This window comes from Mesocricetus auratus, unplaced genomic scaffold (genome assembly GCF_017639785.1).
Source record: "Mesocricetus auratus isolate SY011 unplaced genomic scaffold, BCM_Maur_2.0 Super-Scaffold_15014, whole genome shotgun sequence".
NCBI lineage: Eukaryota > Metazoa > Chordata > Mammalia > Rodentia > Cricetidae > Mesocricetus > Mesocricetus auratus.
The window spans coordinates 10,791,920-10,810,166 of record NW_024429186.1 but is presented as its reverse complement, the minus strand read 5'-3'; the positions used below and the strand labels follow the sequence as shown (position 1 = coordinate 10,810,166).

The following is an 18,247-nucleotide window of genomic DNA, read 5'->3' as shown; positions in this document are numbered from 1 at the left end:
CTACAGAGTTATAAATAATGCATTTTTATTGCTGTAAGCCACTACGTTTGTGGTTGTTTATTACAGTAGTAGCAATAAAGAATACAAAATAGGCAGTGTTCTCAATAAAAACTCCAAGATGTATAAGTATTATCAGAACTGAAGATGGAGAGAAACATAGCCACCCTTAAGCCTCTTAGAGACTTTAAGGCCTTTCTCTCAGCAGTTGATAAAATGTTTAGAGAGAATAGTAAGTACACAGAAGTTCAGCAACTGTTAACCACCATGACCTAACTGACATTGGGGAGAACACACTCCATCTTGTGACCATGGTATGTTCACCGAGCTGAACTATATGCTGGATTCTAAATGTCTCTATACAGGTTAAAACAATCGAATTCATACCTGGAAATACCGAAGAAGTCATATGAAGCACATGCTCTGACCACAGTAGAGCTAAGTAAATGGCGACAGAGCAAGAAACAAAACAAAAGTAAATAACACACTTCCAAATAATCCTCAGATAAAAAGAAAAACTCACAAGGGAAAACAGCAAATACTTCAACCAGCAAAAACCAAAACCACAAGTCAAAAACATGGTTTGCAGCTGACATGTGCTCAACAGGAAATGTAGGTCTTTAATGCCTCTGAAAATGCATTTTCAATGTTCAAAGGGTGTTCGTGTCTCCAATTGGCACAAGCCCTTTATGCTGCCCTCCACACAGCTATCTCCCATTGTTGCAGTAATATTTCGGTCATCTATTTGTCCGTACATCCATCTATCCACTGTGACCCAGCCCTTCTTTCCTTTTACATAGGGTCTCAGGGTAGATCTCAGGCTAGCCTCAGACCCCTGAGCCTCCTGAGTGCTGGCTTTGCGGGAGTGTCGACCACACCAAACTGTAGGACTGTAAACACCATCTAAAGACAAGGCTAACCCCTTCTTCCAGCTCTTGGTTTTCTGTTTCTAGCCCAGCGCATGGCTTTTCATGAGCTTTCTGCTAAGTTAAAGAAACCCATGGAATAAGCAGAAGACTCATCCTGTGTTACAGTTAAGGAAATGAAGTCCAGAGTCTCTGATTGGTAGTAAACCCAGGTTCCCCCATGTTCCTACAGTGTTCTTTCAAAAGCTGTGAATTGCTGACTGCAGTATCCTTTCACAATAATGCAAATTCTACCCTAGAGTCAAATGGGCAGTCGGTTATAGCTGTACACACTGTACAGGCCCCTGCTCTCAGACCCTGCCAGGACTTCTGAGTCTAGCAACCTTCTCGTTGGGTCCTGTAGGCAGTCCTCTACCATAACCCTGCACTGTGTCAAGTGGAAACCACAGCCCAGATTCTGTGGTAGTTCTGGCCTAGACCAGACAATAATGCCACTAGTCACTGGTGGGCCATCACCACAGCCTTGTCCCCAGCTCCTGGCCAGCTTCGTTAGTTCTCAAACCCTGGATGAAGAGCTAAGTAAGGTGCCAATTAACATATGTGAGTGGACACTGTCCCGTAGCCTTTCTTAGCATCACCAGTTCCTGTCACCCTGACCCTAGACTCTCCAGCCCAGGGGATGGGCAGCCCTTCCCCAGCTGCTCTTCCCTGTAACTACAGCTTCTTAGCTTCCAGGCCTCTGGGGCTCCTTGCCCCGGGGCCTCTCTCCCCTCCCCTTTCTTCTCACATGGTCCAGTTCAGTTTGCCAGTCATGTCCATTCTGAACTCTGCATCTGCCTGTGCTCTCCTTCTGTCTGTAACAGAAACCTCAACCCCTTAGGAGCAGCCGTGCCCCTTTATTTCTTTTTCTCGCTCAACAGGAAACTTGGAGCTCGAGACTGCCAGCCTGGGGCCTCGGCAGCCCTCTCAGCCGCCTACACTGCTGGGCCTGTGCTGTTAGCTTCTTGTTTTGCTGTTTTCTACACAGGTTTCAGTTTTTCACTTGGGTTTGTTTCCCCTTTGTCTCTAGTTCAGCTTCCTTTTCCTGTTTGGTTTTAAGTATAGTCTGAAGTCGTAGCTGTCTTCATAGGGTCTGTGGTCCTCTGAGTCACATAACCTGGTGGAGCACAGGACTCAACCTCCTCAGGGTCCCCTGTGCAGTCTCCATTCAGCCATGGCCCCAGGGTAAGTACGGGGACCCAGACTGGGACAGAAGCATGTGAAGGGGAAACCTAGACTGTGAATGTTGAAGGTTCTGTAGGGGCCATCTCTGGTCCTCTTGGGTACCAGTCAGTGATGGGAGCATCTGGAACCAGAGGGCAAGGGACTTAGCAAAATCCTAGCGCAAGTTAATGACCTCAGCCCCTCTGCTCTTTCCAGTCCGTGGTCTGTGCTTGTGGATGCCGATGACCTTGAGTCAAAAAGACTTACTCAGAATTGCCCACCCACTTGGGAAGGTAGAGGGGCTTGTGAACTCTGAGAGGAGTGTTTTGACTTGTACCTACAAGTGGTGGGTTTAGGCTCTTTACGGGGTGTCCTGAGGCAGCTTATATGCTGTACCTCTGGACCAAGATGAAGGACCTGAGTTATTTTTCCATTAGAAACTGCATATGCTATGACCTGTGGAGAGATTTGTCCCCCTTTGGCTTCTGCTCTCGTAGACAATGTTGAACATTGTTGAGTACCAATCATCTGTAAACCATGTTGTATTGTGAGTGGACATGAGCGCCCCTTTGTCTTGGACCAAGTTTTATCTTCCAAGATTTGGGGCTTTTATTTAAATCATTATAGCCTTGTATCTTCACAATAATAATAACCCCCCACTTTAAAAATCATTTGTTTGCTGGTGCACATCTTTAATTCAAGTACTTGGGATTGAAAGCAGGAGAATCTCTTGAGTTCAAGGCCAGCACAGTCTACAGAGTAAGTTCCAGGACTACACTGAGAAACCCTGTCTCGAAAAAAAACCAATAAATTGTTTGCAAAACGCCACTCTGCTACCTGTCTTCTTCTGCCCTTCTTTGCATGGAGGAGGAAAGTGTTTGCTTCTCTCTTGTGGCTGAGGATGCTGAGGCTCTGAAAGGCTGTGGCACTTCCCCAAGGCCCACCTGACTGAAGAACAACCAGGCCTGGAGCTTACTCAGAGAGCCTCATCCCAGCTCTTGAAACACGTTTAGTAGTGAGCGCCTAGTGAACGAGTGCGGCAGTGGGTACAGCCTGCCTGCCAGCGGCCCCTCCTGTTAGCCTCTGCTGAGGAGCTGCTGCCCAGCTAGGCCGGTGAGACGCTGGTTTGTTGCTTAAGTTTTGATGACTTTATCCCTCCATCTTTGCAGCCAGTTTTTTTTGTTTTTGTTTTTTTTTTTGTCATTTTAGTAATTTTTCTGTAGCTTTCACGGGGTTTTGTTGTTGTTGTTGTTGTTTTGCATGGAGCTGTGAAAAACAGAATGCTTTCCATTCAGAGGTATGATATTTTCAGTTGTAAGTTACATTGAGGAAGCTTACTGTGGGTTACTGGTGGTAGAAAATAGTACCAGGAGGAAACAGGGAGAAGGCACCGAGAGTTTTTAAAGGCCTTTAACCCTTAGACACTGGAGAAGTTGCAGCTGGAAAGCACCCTGGAGACAGTGGCTGCAGGTCCAGGGCAGCAGAGTGTCAGGCCTTGAACTTTCCACTCCAGTCAGAATAACTGCTCTGTGCTCCGTGTGCACTCCCCGCCTTGTGCTAAGAAAAGCCCCTTGTGTCGTACTGCTGTAAGGTTGATGAGTCTCAAGTCTCAGTTCTAGCTTTGGAGACCTGGAGTTGGGCAAGACTTGTCTGCAGTGAGTTAGAGGCCAAAAGGAAGACAAAGGCCGGGTTTTCTGGTGTCTCTCTTCCTCATCAAGGTTGTGTGTGCTTGTCATGCAAATAGGCTCATGACTTGACATTGGACTGTCCATGTGAGATACGATAGCATCTAGATTCCCCACTTACCCTGACATCCACAGAGGGCTTCTTGTCACCAAGGCCACTTCTGGATCAGGCACCCCTTTCTGAGCACCTAGTCAGAGACAGGAGCTTGATTCTCTTGCACACTTGTCAAGACACAGACAGTGTCTCACAGCAGTCCTGATGAGCCTCTGCAGTAGAACAATGACGGAGCGGTAGGAAAATGGCATGAAGATGTGTTGTGACAGGAGCATCACATGAAGGCAAAGGAGGCGCCCAATGCCCAGAGAACTCCAGAGGTCGTTGTCCTGTCCGTGTAGACAGTCCATCTAGGGAGAGGAATGGGCCCTCCGCTGAGTGAGTAACATGCTGTTTGGGCGTGTGTAGCTTCCTCCTGTGACACAGCACATGTCCCTCTAGGAATTGTCGTGACCATTGCATTCTTTCTAAGGGATTTGCTGTCAGTGGACAGAAGGGTCAGGGATAAGCTCCTCTTACACATTTGCTATTCCCTGAAGCTAGAAGTTGTCTACACACCAGTGTCACAAACTACAGGACAACATTCTTGGACTCCTTCACAAACATTACTCACAAATACGTTTCTTCCTCATAAAGAAATAAACCAAGAGAAAAAAAAAAAAAGAAATAAACCAAGAGAAGAAAGGGCTGCACCAGAAGAGTAGCTGGAGCCGTAGATCCAAGCCTGGAATGTGGGTCTCCTGGATGCTGTACTGCCTTAGAGGAAGAGCTGACCTCCAGCCTCAGACCCATCCCTCAGACCAGAGGGATAAGAGCTATGAAGGAGTGGGGAGACACTCTGCATAGGACAGTGCAACACAGACAATATGTAGGCGAGTATAATGCCACATTCCCATAATCCTAGCACTTGAAAGACTGAGGCGAGAAGGGTGCTGTGAGTTCGAGGCCAACCTGGTCCACAGAGTGAGCAATTTAGTGAACTGTCTCAAAAACAGAGATGGCGTGAGCATCTGTGGTTGAGAAGTTGGGGCTGTTGGGAGAAAGTGGCCTCTTAGAGAACGCTGACACACAGGACGGATTGCTTTCAAATGGGCCATAGCAGATATCAGTCAGCCAGGGCTACCGTAGCTGCCAGCGAGAGAGTTTTACCAGGAGCAGACGAAGGACAGGCAACAGTTAAGCAATCAGCAAAGACAGCTAGAAACAGAGCAGCTGGAGAGAATGGTGGGCCGCCACCCTGTCTCCTCAGTGGGAACATTTCCTTTAACCCTGCAGTGGTCACATGAGACAGACATAAAACCTAGGAATGAAAACCGGTCTAGCAGAGAGGGACAGCAAGTCCCCTGAGGTAAGAGCAATTTGGTGGACCAGAGAGTCAGAAAAAGAGTCATGTGACTGTGGGGAAAATGAGGGCCAAGAACACAGCACACAAATCCTGTCAGTGCACACAAAAGTTTGATTTTACTTGTCTAGTTATGAGAAGCTCTGGAGGGAAGGACAGCCGCCTGAGCGCATTTCCACTGGCCACCGTGGGTGATAGTTGGCCCTGTGACAGGAATGGAGGTAGAAGGCTTCTTGGGAAGCTGCCTCAGTCTTCAGTCAGAGGCAGTAGACTGGTGGTGGTACAGGGCAAGGTGGAGAGCAGTGGCCAGACGTGGGAGGACTTCCTAGTATACTCATGTGGGTGTGACGGAAGCTCTGGGCTCTGCTGTGGTTCAGGTGGGTGGTGGTTCCGGGGAAACAGGGCCTAATCCAGGCCACCTGCAAGAAGCAGCATACATCCCCCAAAATGTTTCTTGTACAAAGCTGACAAGCAGGAATTAGCCAACATCACAGTGTAGCCCCAGGGGAATACAATGTGAATGAGTAATTGATAATTGATTGTCTGCCCCTTCCAGTGTGAGCCAGTTCAGTTCAGTCCTGTCCCCAGTCTCCCGGTGGCCTTACCATGTTTAGGATTTTTTCTCAAGCACTCATCACCTCCTGACATACTGCATAACTATTTGTCTTCCCTGTATGTACCCCAGCTAGAACACCAGTTCTGAGACAGCCGGGACCTTTGGTCCTTTTAGTTTCCTGGTATTTCTGCAAAGCCTCAGATAACATCTGGGACTCACACTTACGGAATCTGCAGGTTGAATTCTCCTTTGATACTCTGTGCTTGGAGATCCTTGGCTACCATGCTCAGTGGTGCTTCCTCCGGTGTCAGGCCTTGCGGTTTCTCTAAGTGGGGAAGGAATAGTGACCCCCTGTAAAGTTGATACTGTTGATACCCTTGCCCGCGCTGCTCTTAGGTGCCTGCAGATCTCCTGTGTGTGAAGATATATGAAGTCTTGCACAGTCTGAGTCACCCACAGCCTCCGAGAGCCCCTAGAAGCTTGTGACCAAGCCAGCCTCTAAGATCTCATCGGTACTTGCTTCCCTGCACCAGGAGAACTTCTGAAATCTTTGCCCTCCTTCACCCCCATGGTCCAGGGACCAAAGTGGCCAAGCTCCTGGTCACTCACAGCAGGGCATCAGGTTCCTCAGGCACAAGTAGAAAACATGAGAGAACTGGTCAAGCTCGGTGGCCACTCTGGTACTGAGAGAAATCCAGCAGTTGCCCCTGTGTAAGTGCTGGATGACTCCCATCCCGCCGGTTGAGCTGCCTGTGTTGCATGTCACCCCGTCTTCTGGGGTTCTGCTCGCTTTCCCCCAAGAGAGACGGCACTGCTAAGGTGCCTGTTCCAGGTCACACTGGTGGCCTTTCCACAGCTGGGGTCAGAGCCAGGTCTTTTGGGCCACATGTGTCCTCCCAGTTATAGCTCCCCAAGCTCTACTCAAGATTAGGATCGAGGCCCCTTGTTCTGAGTGTCTATAGCCTCTGTCATCCCACACTGTCACCAACTCTGCCCTCCTGGAGCAAGTTTTGTACCTCTCTGGCAAAGGTCTGTTATCCCAGATCTGCCCATCAGCCTAGAGCTGCTTGGGGCACGATGTTTGTTGCTCCTTTCTGGCTGTCCCTGTGCCTAATAAACAGTGCAGTTACTCAGCTGTTAGTTGAACTGAGCCAAAGGACTGTGATAAGGATTGGGGGTGTTGGTTGAGACCCCATGCTCATGCCCAGGCTTTTAATTTACCCCCAGAACTGAACATTGCCCTAGTCCTTGTCACAAACTGGATCTCCACAGCTGTCTTGAGGTTGTACTGAAACCCAACTTAAAATCACAGACTAATAACACAGTTTGGACTAGAACGTATCAGACTTTCTGAATGCTTTTGAAGCATTAATGTCCACATGACCTGTTAGGGTCCAAGCAAGGGGTAAAGTTGGCAGCTTTGAGATGATATAGGAAGTGCTGTGAGTCTAATAATGTGAGATCTCCTTAATAGCTCGTTGGGTGTTCTTTTGAGAGTCCAAAAGTCTTCAGAGAGAAGTGGAGACCACTTATACACAAATTTAGAATGGTGACCTCATAGGATAAAGAGCGAACATCTAGGTTCCCTGTGACCTCCCAGTCTGAACCTCTCACTGGTCTGGATGGAACAAAAGATGTCTGGACTTAACATGGAGTTTGTTCAGAGCCTTTATTTGTGATAAAGGATGATCAGACCATGGCACTTTGTGTTTGCAAAGGACTGTATGCAGGTCTAGTTCCTTGTTTTTCTTTCTGTAGTTTAGCAAACCACTAAATGTGGCCAGGAGAGTGACCTTTTTAGGATTTCATCAAAACTGTATCTGTAACCAGGTGGTGGCGGCAGAGGTGCACACCTTTAATCCCAGCACTCAGGAGGCAGAGGCTGGCAGATCTCTGTGAGTTCAAATCAGTCTGATCTACAGGGTGAATTCCAGGACAGCCAGGACTGTTCCACAGAGAAACCCTGTCTCAAAAAACCAAAACCACAAAACTGTATCTATAATTATAACCAAGGCTTTATTACTCTTGCCTCCTAAGTTCACAGTGGAACTTTCCAGATACTCAACATATTGTTGTGTTCTTTTTTGGGGGGAAGGGGGATAAGTTTGTATTTATGTACAGAAACCTTAGCAGTGAGTGTACATTTAACCCAGTTTAGTGGCGAGTTCTTTGGCCCTTGCCTTTTCCAGTTTGGCAATTCTAGCCACAGATTTAGGACCCAGGACATTGCCTCCCTGGTGGCGGTGGATTTCATCATATCTGTCATTGTAATTGGTCCTAATAGCTTAGCCAGAGCACCCTTGTCTTCCGAGTTTACCTGTGTGAAGGCAACAGTGGTACATGTCTTCATGTGGACCAGCCGTCCCAGCCTGGCCTTCCCCTTGATGATGCAGTAGGGGACATCCATCTTCTGACACAAGGCAGGCAGGAAGACCACCAGCTCAATGGGGTCTACATCGTGGGCGATCACCACCAGCCGAGCCTTCTTGTTCTCCACCAAGGTGGTGACTGTATTGACCCCTGCTTGAAGGACAGGTGGCCTCTTAGTTGGGACATCACCAATGCCAGCAGCCTTCTTCTCAGCACAAGCCAACAGCCTTTACTTCTCCTGCTTTGTCTCTGGCCTGTACTTGTGGGCAGGCTTAAGCAGCTGGGTAGCTGTTTGCTGGTCCAGGGCCTGGGGGAGCTGGTTAATGGCAGGAGGTACTTTGAGACAATTTTAGAGGGTGGCCCTTTGCCGCTGCAGCCGAATGTAGCGGGGCCATTTGACAAAGCATGTGGGATCTCTTGGACTGGATGTCCTGCCCGATGCCGAAGTTCTTAGGCCTTTTCTCAAACAAAGGATTCACCACCCTTTTGGCCTCCTGTTTCTTCACGTCAGTGGGGGGCCAGGGCCACCTTCTTCCCCTTGGCCTTCTTTCCCTTGGGCATCTTGCTTGGCTGGAGAAGAGACTGTTGTTGTGTTCTTGAAATTCCTTTGCTTCCGGTGTTAATAGCTCACATCGCATTACTACAAATATACTGAAGGCAGTTTATAAAGAGAAGGAAAGTGCAGTAAGTTCACAGTCCAGCATTGGGTGCTCTGTTACTTTTGCTTCCAGCAAGAGTGGAATTCCTTTGCTTCCAGTGTTAATAGCTCACATCGCATTACTACAAATATACTGAAGGCAGTTTATAAAGAGAAGGAAAGTGCAGTAAGTTCACAGTCCAGCATTGGGTGCTCTGTTACTTTTGCTTCCAGCAAGAGTGGAATTCCTTTGCTTCCAGTGTTAATAGCTCACATCGCATTACTACAAATATACTGAAGGCAGTTTATAAAGAGAAGGAAAGTGCAGTAAGTTCACAGTCCAGCATTGGGTGCTCTGTTACTTTTGCTTCCAGCAAGAGTGGAATTCCTTTGCTTCCAGTGTTAATAGCTCACATCGCATTACTACAAATATACTGAAGACAGTTTATAAAGAGAAGGAAAGTGCAGTAAGTTCACAGTCCAGCATTGGGTGCTCTGTTACTTTTGCTTCCAGCAAGAGTGGAATTCCTTTGCTTCCAGTGTTAATAGCTCACATCGCATTACTACAAATATACTGAAGACAGTTTATAAAGAGAAGGAAAGTGCAGTAAGTTCACAGTCCAGCATTGGGTGCTCTGTTACTTTTGCTTCCAGCAAGAGTGGTCCATCACAGTGGAACCTTTCACATCGCACACCAGGAAGAAGGAAAACAGCTGAAAGGAAGACCAGGGTCCTGCGGCCTCTTGTGAGGACATGCTGCCAAATGCCCTAAGTGCTTCTCACTAGCTCCACTGTCTCCTAACCGTGCCACCATAAAGGCCCATCCTGTAAGACATGTGTCTTTGAGAACATTTATCCAGAGAAAAGCAGTGGTGGATAATGGCAGACTTAGCCAGCATCAACAGGAGCCTGTGTTCATCTGAGGACCTCACCTGTAAGCTAGCCATTTGGTTATCCTATGAGTAGTCCATGTAGAATTGGTAATTGACTAAATTTGGGGTGGTGCAGAGAGGAGGGGCACAAGGGTCTGGGAAGACAGATTTGAACCGGTGGCTTTGTGATGTGACCTCACATTTCCCATTCTGAACTGTTGGACTGCAGGAACCTACACTTGAAGTAGCACCACAAACTAGATATTGAAGTCCAATGCTAAACCTGTTTCAGATCTTTTCTCATTAAGGGATGGCGGAGTCACCCGGTAGATGGTTGTAAATTACCATAGGCGATCTGGTGACCACCCCTGACTAATCCCTTTCCCCAAACAGAGGGCAGCCTGATGTTTGTGCCACTTGAATACTAGGATGGATGCCATCATCCTCCTATGCCATACAGAAATGGGGGGGGGGCAGTCTAAACAAGGGGCCAAAATTCTTCATAAAAAAATCATTAGTATCAGTGAAAAACAGTAGCCTAATAGCTTAGAGTAAGCAGACAGCACAGCCATATAAAGGCATAAGTGGATCCTGGGTCCAAAGTTTCCAAAAAAGTTTTTGGACTCTGTATTGTATTTAAAGAAAAAAATATATTTTTGGTCAAAGCCCATCAGTGATCTATCATTGTTTTACTCAGGTCTTTCCTGCAAGGTGGTAATCTGATAATTTGTTAGAACTATCAAATCTCTAATAGGAGCCCAGTTCCTTCTTTGACCACACAGTCTTTCCTTTTCACTGATAGAGGATTCCTAGGGAAAATTTAACTCTTTAAGGTTGGCTGTTTAACCATTTGAAAGCCAAGGGAAGGGCGCAAGTGTTTCTTTAGATCTTCTCTCCTGTGAAGACAGTTACACTGGTGGCATTTTGCACTATTTCAAAGGGCTAGAGCATCATGGACCCAGTATATTCACACATGCACTCCGTCTAGAAAGAGAGACCACCACATCTTTTATCTGGCAAATAGTTGATTTTTTTTAAAGAACTAAGCACAGAAATGGATTTGATTTGTACTCAGTAAATAGGGTGTTTGCTTGGTTTACCTTTTACATGCGTGTAGTGAGAGAAAGTGGAGATAGCCAGATGCCAGGTGCATTATCATCCTCAACAAAAACTCTCTGAACACCAAGACATAGGACACTCAGTAGAACTCTGTACACCCAGGAGCCGGCATGCATTTACAGAGCAATCATTTGGTCCCAATGGCTAGAGCCACAGAGATGGATGCTACTTTGAAATCAAGCAGACACCCTATATTAAGGATTGTAGGTTCTAGTCAGAGACATCAGGCCCAGGGGCTTATGTGTTCAGAGACCCAGCACAGAATTCCTAGTGAGGCCTGAGGGTGGGAGTCCTTGCAGTGGACCTCCAAGATACTCTCTGGTACACCTGGGATGCTCCACGAAGACAAGACCCAACAGTGCTTCTCCAAGCCCTGGTGAAGAGCCTGTCCCACCACATGTCTCCCTGGGGGTGGAAAGAATAAGAGGCAACAGTGGCTCTACACAGACACTAGGAAGGAGGTTGCATACCAAGTCCACCCGAAAGCATAGGGCGTGGCAGCTTACTGCATCTGAACAGATGTGTTCCTTGTTCAGGATGCTCTTAGCTGGGTGCTAATCGCATGTGATTCCCTTCTCTCCTGCTTCTTCAGCCTCACTGCGCAGTCATTACCCTGTGTACTCTGGTTATGTGCACCCATATACCTCCACTATGTGTGGCAGAATGGTGAGCTAGCTAGGGCTAGACCTTGCTTTCTGACTTTCTCCAACATTCATTCTTAGCCATGTTCTCTGGCACATGTATATGTTTTTGATCATAAGAAGAAAGAGCCGCGTGGAGAGGCCTCACGCTAGTGCTGTGTCGTAACCCACGGCTTTGAGGATGAGGAAGGGCAAGGCCTTGCAGGAGGCAGCTAGAGTAGAGAGGTGGGAGCAGAGCAGGAGGAGCGTGTGAGAGCGATGAGGGCCGCGAGGGAGGCTGGAAGAAGTCCAGATGGTGCTATTCCAGTGGCATTCCCCCATGCACTTCCCATAGCTCAGTGTGAAGCGGGAGTAAATGGAATGACAGCTTCATAGCGGTGGTTCTGAGTGCACACCAAATTATTGCAGGCTTTGCCATGCGGTGTTCTGCCATCTAGCATGTGATAGCTTTCCAGGGAGGTTGGAATTAAGACTCCCGCTCGCTTTACCCACAGCCTTTTTGAACAGGAGCCCTGCTCCATCCTGGAGCCACCAAATCGGCTTTTACGAGGGACTGCCTAGCTGGGGGATTCCCAGCTGCGGGAGGGGGAGGGCTTCCTTAATGATGGTCTCAGCCACTTTTAGGGATCACTTCTGGTGTTACATGTAGGAAGCAAACAAGTCGGGGCTTTATGCATTGCCTCAGAGTCTGGTCCTATTTGTTGTCCCCACACACTCCACCACTCACTGATTCCAGGATGCCAAGTCAAAGGCGCTGGTTTATGTCAAGTGAATATGGAGTAGGAGTCTGGCATTTCAGGTGGGTCCTGACCTCCAGAAACTTCCAGGCCTGGGGCACATTAGCTCTAAATAGCTTTTGTTTTTGTTTTGTTGTTGTTTTGTGTTGTTTTGTTTTCAAGGCAGGGCTTCTCTATAACAGCTAAGGCTTTTGCAAAGAAGTAAAACAGCCCACACATGGTGGCACACACCTTTAATCCCCACACTGAGCAGGCAGAGGCCAGCTTGGGTTACACAGTGACTTCCAGACCAGCCAGAGCTACACATCAAGAGCCTGTCTCAAAGAAAGACAACATGTGTCTGAATTATTTACAGATTAATGGGAAATACTTGTGTCACTTCAGTTGGAAGAAGTATCCGAGACAGATCAGAATGAACTGAGCTAGAATGGCCACAGAAACAGTACCCACACTTGGGAACCCAGAGTGTTTCCACCAGACTAGATGGGGGAGGGGCTCAGCAGGGGACCAGTTGGGAGGGTAGAATGTGAAGGGTTCTGAGGAACTGCCAGGAGCTTGGGTAGTAACACACACTCTCGGAGGCTGTGCCTTAGATGCCGACACAGTGTCTATCTTAGTTCCATCAGGTAACCCATCAGGGAGATGAGGGAAGAGGCAGGAGAGCAGATAGTTGAAGGAAGATGAGCTACAGACAAGCAATTTGTCTGAGGTCATAATAGCTGTGAGTGGTCAGGTTCCCAGTGAGGCTTGAAGCAGCAGGCCAATCTGCCTCTGAAGTTTTTCTTTGACCTCGTGAGAGATATGCTGGGACTCAGGAGACTGGAACTCAGAGATAGGAAAGTAGCCAGAAAACTATTATATTACGATGGTGTGGATGAGAAATAACAAGAGAGTAGCAGATCTGAGATATGTTTAGGAAGTCCAACAGCTGGCCTGTTGGCCACAAAGGGCGAGCATCGAAGAGGTAAGTAGCCGAAGTGGCTCTCAGATGTTGGGCGTGGCCTTGAGCTGGGTTGCTGGTACTTCATATAGCAGGAGACATTGTGAAGGCTCCCTGTGTGAGCATGTTGAGTTTTGAAGTACTTAAGGTACAGCCTGTAGTCAGGGTCAGGGCTTCATTAACCCAGGACCTCTCAACACACTGGTGATCACAATGCATCCTGGCCGTGGGCGAGAACCGTGAGGAGACTCCTTCAGGATTGTTGGTACAAGATCTGCAATCATGCAGAGACCCAGGCCCCACCTGAAACCCACACTGAGCCAGAACCACATAGGGCATCTGGGAGCTTGTCTCGTAATGAGCACTTTGTTAGTTCTAACAAATGTGCACAGTTTTGAGAGCTGTGGGCATGGAATGAGAGAAGAAATCAGAAATAGCTCACATTTGGGAAACATAAAAATTTAAGGTAAGCTTTAAAAGCGACTTGAAAACGGACCCATTTGAGGGCATGGCCAAGGCAAACTTCCCACACCTTCACCATTACGAATGATTTCAGAGGTTCCTAGACATGTCACACCCTTCCTTGGCCCCAGCTAAAAAACACGATAGAAGAGGAATGTAGTAGACTCAAAAATGATGAAGGAGGCTGAAAAAGTGAATCACCAAAACCATCATAGAGAACCAGGAGTTAGTCAGGAGAGGTTTCAGAGCTAAAGACAGCAGCGTTTGAGTCTCCAGGAGCAGTCAAGTGACTTGGGAGACGCTCTTCTATGTGTCCTCAGGACCAGAAGCCAGCTCCAGCAGCAGTTTGGAGAGTGGAGAACTAGGGGTAAACGTTTACCATCTGCTTGCTGGGAGAAAGTTGCTGGGAGTAAGGGCCAGCCCACTGGCATTTGTTATGTGTGTCCTGTAAGTTACAGTCCTCTGAGGGAAAGTACATTTCTAAACCGTGAGCTACCACCAGGGTGACCACCTTGTGCCAGTGCGCCTGGACTGTTCTGGTTTCCATAGGGAATGTCCTACCTTCTGGGAAGCCCCTGAGCCACGTGGGCTTGTTGGCAAGATGAAACAAACCTCAAAACCAAGTGAGTGAGCTGTTTTGTCTAACAGAAACCACTAAGCTGTCACACTGGGCCTGAGCAGGACAAGTACATCAGTTATGGGTGATGGCTACTGATTCTGGTCCCAGGAAGTGGTCCACACAGCATCCCTATATTGCAGTCCTCTGCTGGGCTGGGCAGAGGCAGCTGACAGCCTCAGAAGCTTCCCTCTGTGTGGTTGACCACGCTCAAAGTTGTACTCCCTATCCTAGCCCCTTGTGAAGCTCAGGAGCTTGCTCAGTGGCCTGTGGCAGATGCTGTTAGTAGCCACGCTGTCTCTGACAGTAAGTGGGGTTAGAAGTGCTGTTGGAATGTCCCTTTAACACACAATCACAAGTGTACCTTTTCTCCCACACTTAAGAGTCATTGTTCAGTAACTGATTACCATTATGCTCTGGGTGCTGGGGAGCGGTTTCAACAAGAGAAAAAAGTGAGAGCTCACAGTCTAGGGGCAGACACTGAGAATCAGGACACAAGCACTGTGTTGAGACAAAGGAGAGCGTGTATCCCTAATCAGACAGGTGCAACCAAGCCCTATGCCTTTCCCAAGTGCATGATTCAGTTTCAAAATCGTATTAGAAGTGTGGGGTGTGTTTTGCTTGTATTTTTAAGAGAGATACCAACAGACATTCAAAAGTAGTATATGGTGTGTGATCTAAAAGAGTGAGCTGCTCAGCCAGTGACAGCACAAGACATCCCCCCCCTTTGCCCTTCACACGGTCCCTGGCACCTGGCAGTTGTCTGGGGGGTCAGAAGGTGCTCTTCAGGTTCAGACGAGGGAATGCTGTATTCCTCCTCTCCCACAAAAGTGCAATTTGAAGCTTGCTTTGGAGTGTGTCTTGAGGACACTTTGAGAGAAACTACAGGCTCACATATTTTTACACTCTTTACAAGAGCCGAGATGGCAATGAGATTGAATCGCCTTCTGCCAGGGAAGAGCCTTTCATTGGACACTGCACACACTGCTTAACGTGGCCTGTGATGTGTCCCAGGAGGAAAAGCTCTCAGCCTGGTAGCTGAGCATCATTCAGAACAAATCACAGTACATATTCTGAATCATCCCCTCAAACACTTACCTGCAGACATAGTTACAGTGGGTTCATGTAAGATACTGGGACCTCATGAGAGTCACCCTCATCCCTCCTCTCCAGCTTTGGGGGGGTTGGATTCATCAGAGCCATGGAACCCTGAGGCCATGGGCATGCTGGCCGGAGTTAACCAGGGGGCTTGTTGAGAAGGCAGCAGGAAGCCTTTTTTATTTACAGAGAGTCATTTTATGTATTTAGTAAGTAGTGTCTTTTAATAGAATCTGAAGCTATCAGGTTTCTTCAAATGATAGCTGACTTAAGAGATCTAAGTTCACCATGCCTTGGAGTGTGTGTGCGGTGCCATTTGTAGTCATCCAAGTGAATGAGCTGAGGAGGCAGTTTAACAGCAAGAATTCGGCGGCAATGATGGCTGCATAGCAGTCAGGATTGTACCCCCTCCCCAACTGCAAGGCATAATAAGCCCACATTAGCAATGTAAATGGCAAGACGAATGTGCTCTTGTTTTCAATTAGACTTGAGCAGCAATAAAATGAGAGACAGAAAGGTATCATTCAAATGAGAGAGGAAAAAAATAAAACTGGGTTTTCGGTTAACCACAAGTTTAATTTGAACCCAAGTGTTAAAAACAACAGCACAAAAAAAAAAAAAAAAAAGGAAATAGGCACCTGTGGCTGTCATTACAGTAACTAAAATTGCCATTGGTGCTAAAGTATCTAGCTCATGACAGCCCAATGTGAGTGCCTTATTTCTTTTCTTTTCTCTTCCTAAGACCCCTGAACAGTGTGTGATAACCCAGACACATCGCACCCACTCTGGGGGCTTGCAGATCTTTGCATACTGTGTGGTTCTTGCTTCTGCCTCTGTCTGGGCTGCCTGTCTCCTCTGTCTAGACTCCTACATCTGCTTCATCTAGGAGCTGAACGCAAGTCTTTAACCCCAAACCACTCTTCTCTTCTTAAGTCTCCCCTGGCTGCCCAAGGTTCTCTTGCCAGAGTAAGGTTTGTCGTTCTTTGTCTGATTCCTATCTGTAAGCTTCCTGCAGGCAGCAGCCACTGCCCTAGTCACCTGTTTTTTGGCTCACAGGCATCTGTGCTAAGGTTAACACACACCCAGTTGGATCCCCCACATACTAGAAGAAATGGTAATAAATAAGGGATTCAATTGCAGAGAGTTACTGGAAGGGCAAAGGGGTTGGTGGGTAACTTTGCCATGAGGTAATGTGTAGAAAGACCAAGATGTTCCTTCAGTGGTCTGCTGGGCTGCCGTGGGCTGTTCAGAAAACACTCTATGACTGGAAAGCAAGGAGTAGAGACGGTTATCTAAAGCCGTCATTCAGCCACCAAGGGACCTCTTTAGAGAAGAGTCAGTCAATGCCCAGTTATTCCAAGACTTGCTGTGTGTGGTCAGAACTGCTTTATTTAATGTGATGGAGATTTGTATTATATCTGGGGCTCTTTTTAGCTCTGAGTTTCCAGTGAGCACTTATTAGATACTTGCTGGATGCACTCTACCTAAAGGTAATAGCCATATCCTACCTAAAGCACCGGATCTTAGCCACAGAGGACCAACTGACTAACCCTTTAAACCACCATCTCTGTGCTGGTGCTGGGCACAAGGCTCTTTTTCTAAATGTTGTGGTTCCCTGCCCTTACTGTGATAAAATGAACACAGTGTGACATTTTTCTTGCCTGCTTGGTCTGGTCCCTATGATGACCCAACAGTCCGTCGTTACCCTGCATGGTGTAGACCTTATTTCTAGCCTGCTGTCATCCTGCATGGTCTCTTTTCTAAGCACTGTCATTTCTTACCTTTTCAATTTGGGAATTCTTACGTGCCACTAAGACTGTGTTCAAGATTCTTGGGCTCTGAGGGCTAAGTAGCTGGACCGTGTCTTCATGTGTTCATTTTAGTGGGGATATTTCACCTTTCCATAGAGTGCTTCTGCTGATTCCTTGGTTTTCTGACATATTCTGAACAGGTGGAAGTGCTTTGCCAAGTGTCTGTAAGTTAAACAGAATGGACTGGATGTCTGAAATTCCATCCCTGAAAACCTGGTAAACTCATGGAAATCCTCTCCAGCATGTCAGCCACTCTTTCCTCTTCATCAAATGGGAATAATTAGTGGCTACTTCATAAGCTGTGAGTCAGCAGTGCTTAGATTCATTATATTATTTAACACAGGGCTTATGATAATGAACTAATAATAATTCCCCCTTCCTTCAAGCACTCCTCCCTGCAAAGCAAAGCTGTGAGTCTCCCAAGCTGTGGTATTTTGACAGATACTCGTCTACTCTGCATAGCCTTTTTTGGGTGATAAACTCATCACTTCACAGAACAGCACTGCTGTGGACAGTTAAAAGTTCTGGCAGCAAGTTTATGTAACGTTGCCTTTGACCTCTGTTTCAGAAAAGGGCAGGGCCAGCATTCACCCACCCATAGCCAGGTATAACACTGCAAATTTTCTTCTCTTTCTGCAGTGAACAGAGTATCTGCCAAGCGCGGGCTTCTGTGATGGTCTACGATGACACCAGTAAGAAATGGGTACCAATCAAGCCTGGCCAGCAGGGATTCAGCCGGATCAACATTTACCACAACACTGCCAGCAACACCTTCAGAGTCGTCGGGGTCAAGCTACAGGATCAGCAGGTGAGTGCTGGAGTCTGCGTCACACCCCTGAGCCGCAAGCCTTCCAGTGCATGCTTGGTGAGATGAGGCCCCCTTCACCATCTTCAGAGAACTCTGCGTTCAGCTCTGTCTCTGCAGCCTTGTAGCCAAACCAGAGACCAAAAGCAAATTATCTTTTCCGAGAGTCACTCCCCATGTCGTATGCAAACAGTAAGCTATATTTTTCTACCCCGTTGTGTCAGATCAGAACATAATGACAAATAAAATAGTAAACAAAACATTCTGTCTGTCAGATCAGACTACAATAACAATTACGAGAAGTCTTTGAAAACTACAGTACACATAGACTAGAGAGATGCCTCTGCAGGTAAAAACACACAAGGGTGAGAACTAGAACTTAGGCCCCCGGAATTCATTAAAAAGCTGGGCAAGTGTGGTGGCCATCGGCAGCCC

General features: G+C 47.4%; 1 protein-coding gene and 1 pseudogene across 7 annotated transcripts in view; one reads left to right on the top strand and one right to left on the bottom strand.

Annotated features, from left to right (window-relative positions):
- Evl (Enah/Vasp-like) overlaps window positions 1-18,247 on the top strand; it is a 139,169-nt gene that overhangs the window by 68,739 nt on the left and 52,183 nt on the right. For 2 of the 7 annotated variants that reach the window (XM_040742507.1, XM_040742505.1), the window contains exon 2: window positions 17,647-17,815. In XM_040742507.1, the coding sequence (XP_040598441.1) occupies window positions 17,647-17,815 (169 nt within the window). Of the gene's footprint in view, window positions 1-1,937; window positions 2,088-12,843; window positions 13,045-17,646; window positions 17,816-18,247 lie in introns of those variants that run through there. The other 5 variants (XM_040742506.1, XM_040742510.1, XM_040742504.1 and 2 more) reach the window with 5 other exon arrangements.
- LOC101835305 lies at window positions 7,655-8,641 on the bottom strand (annotated as a pseudogene).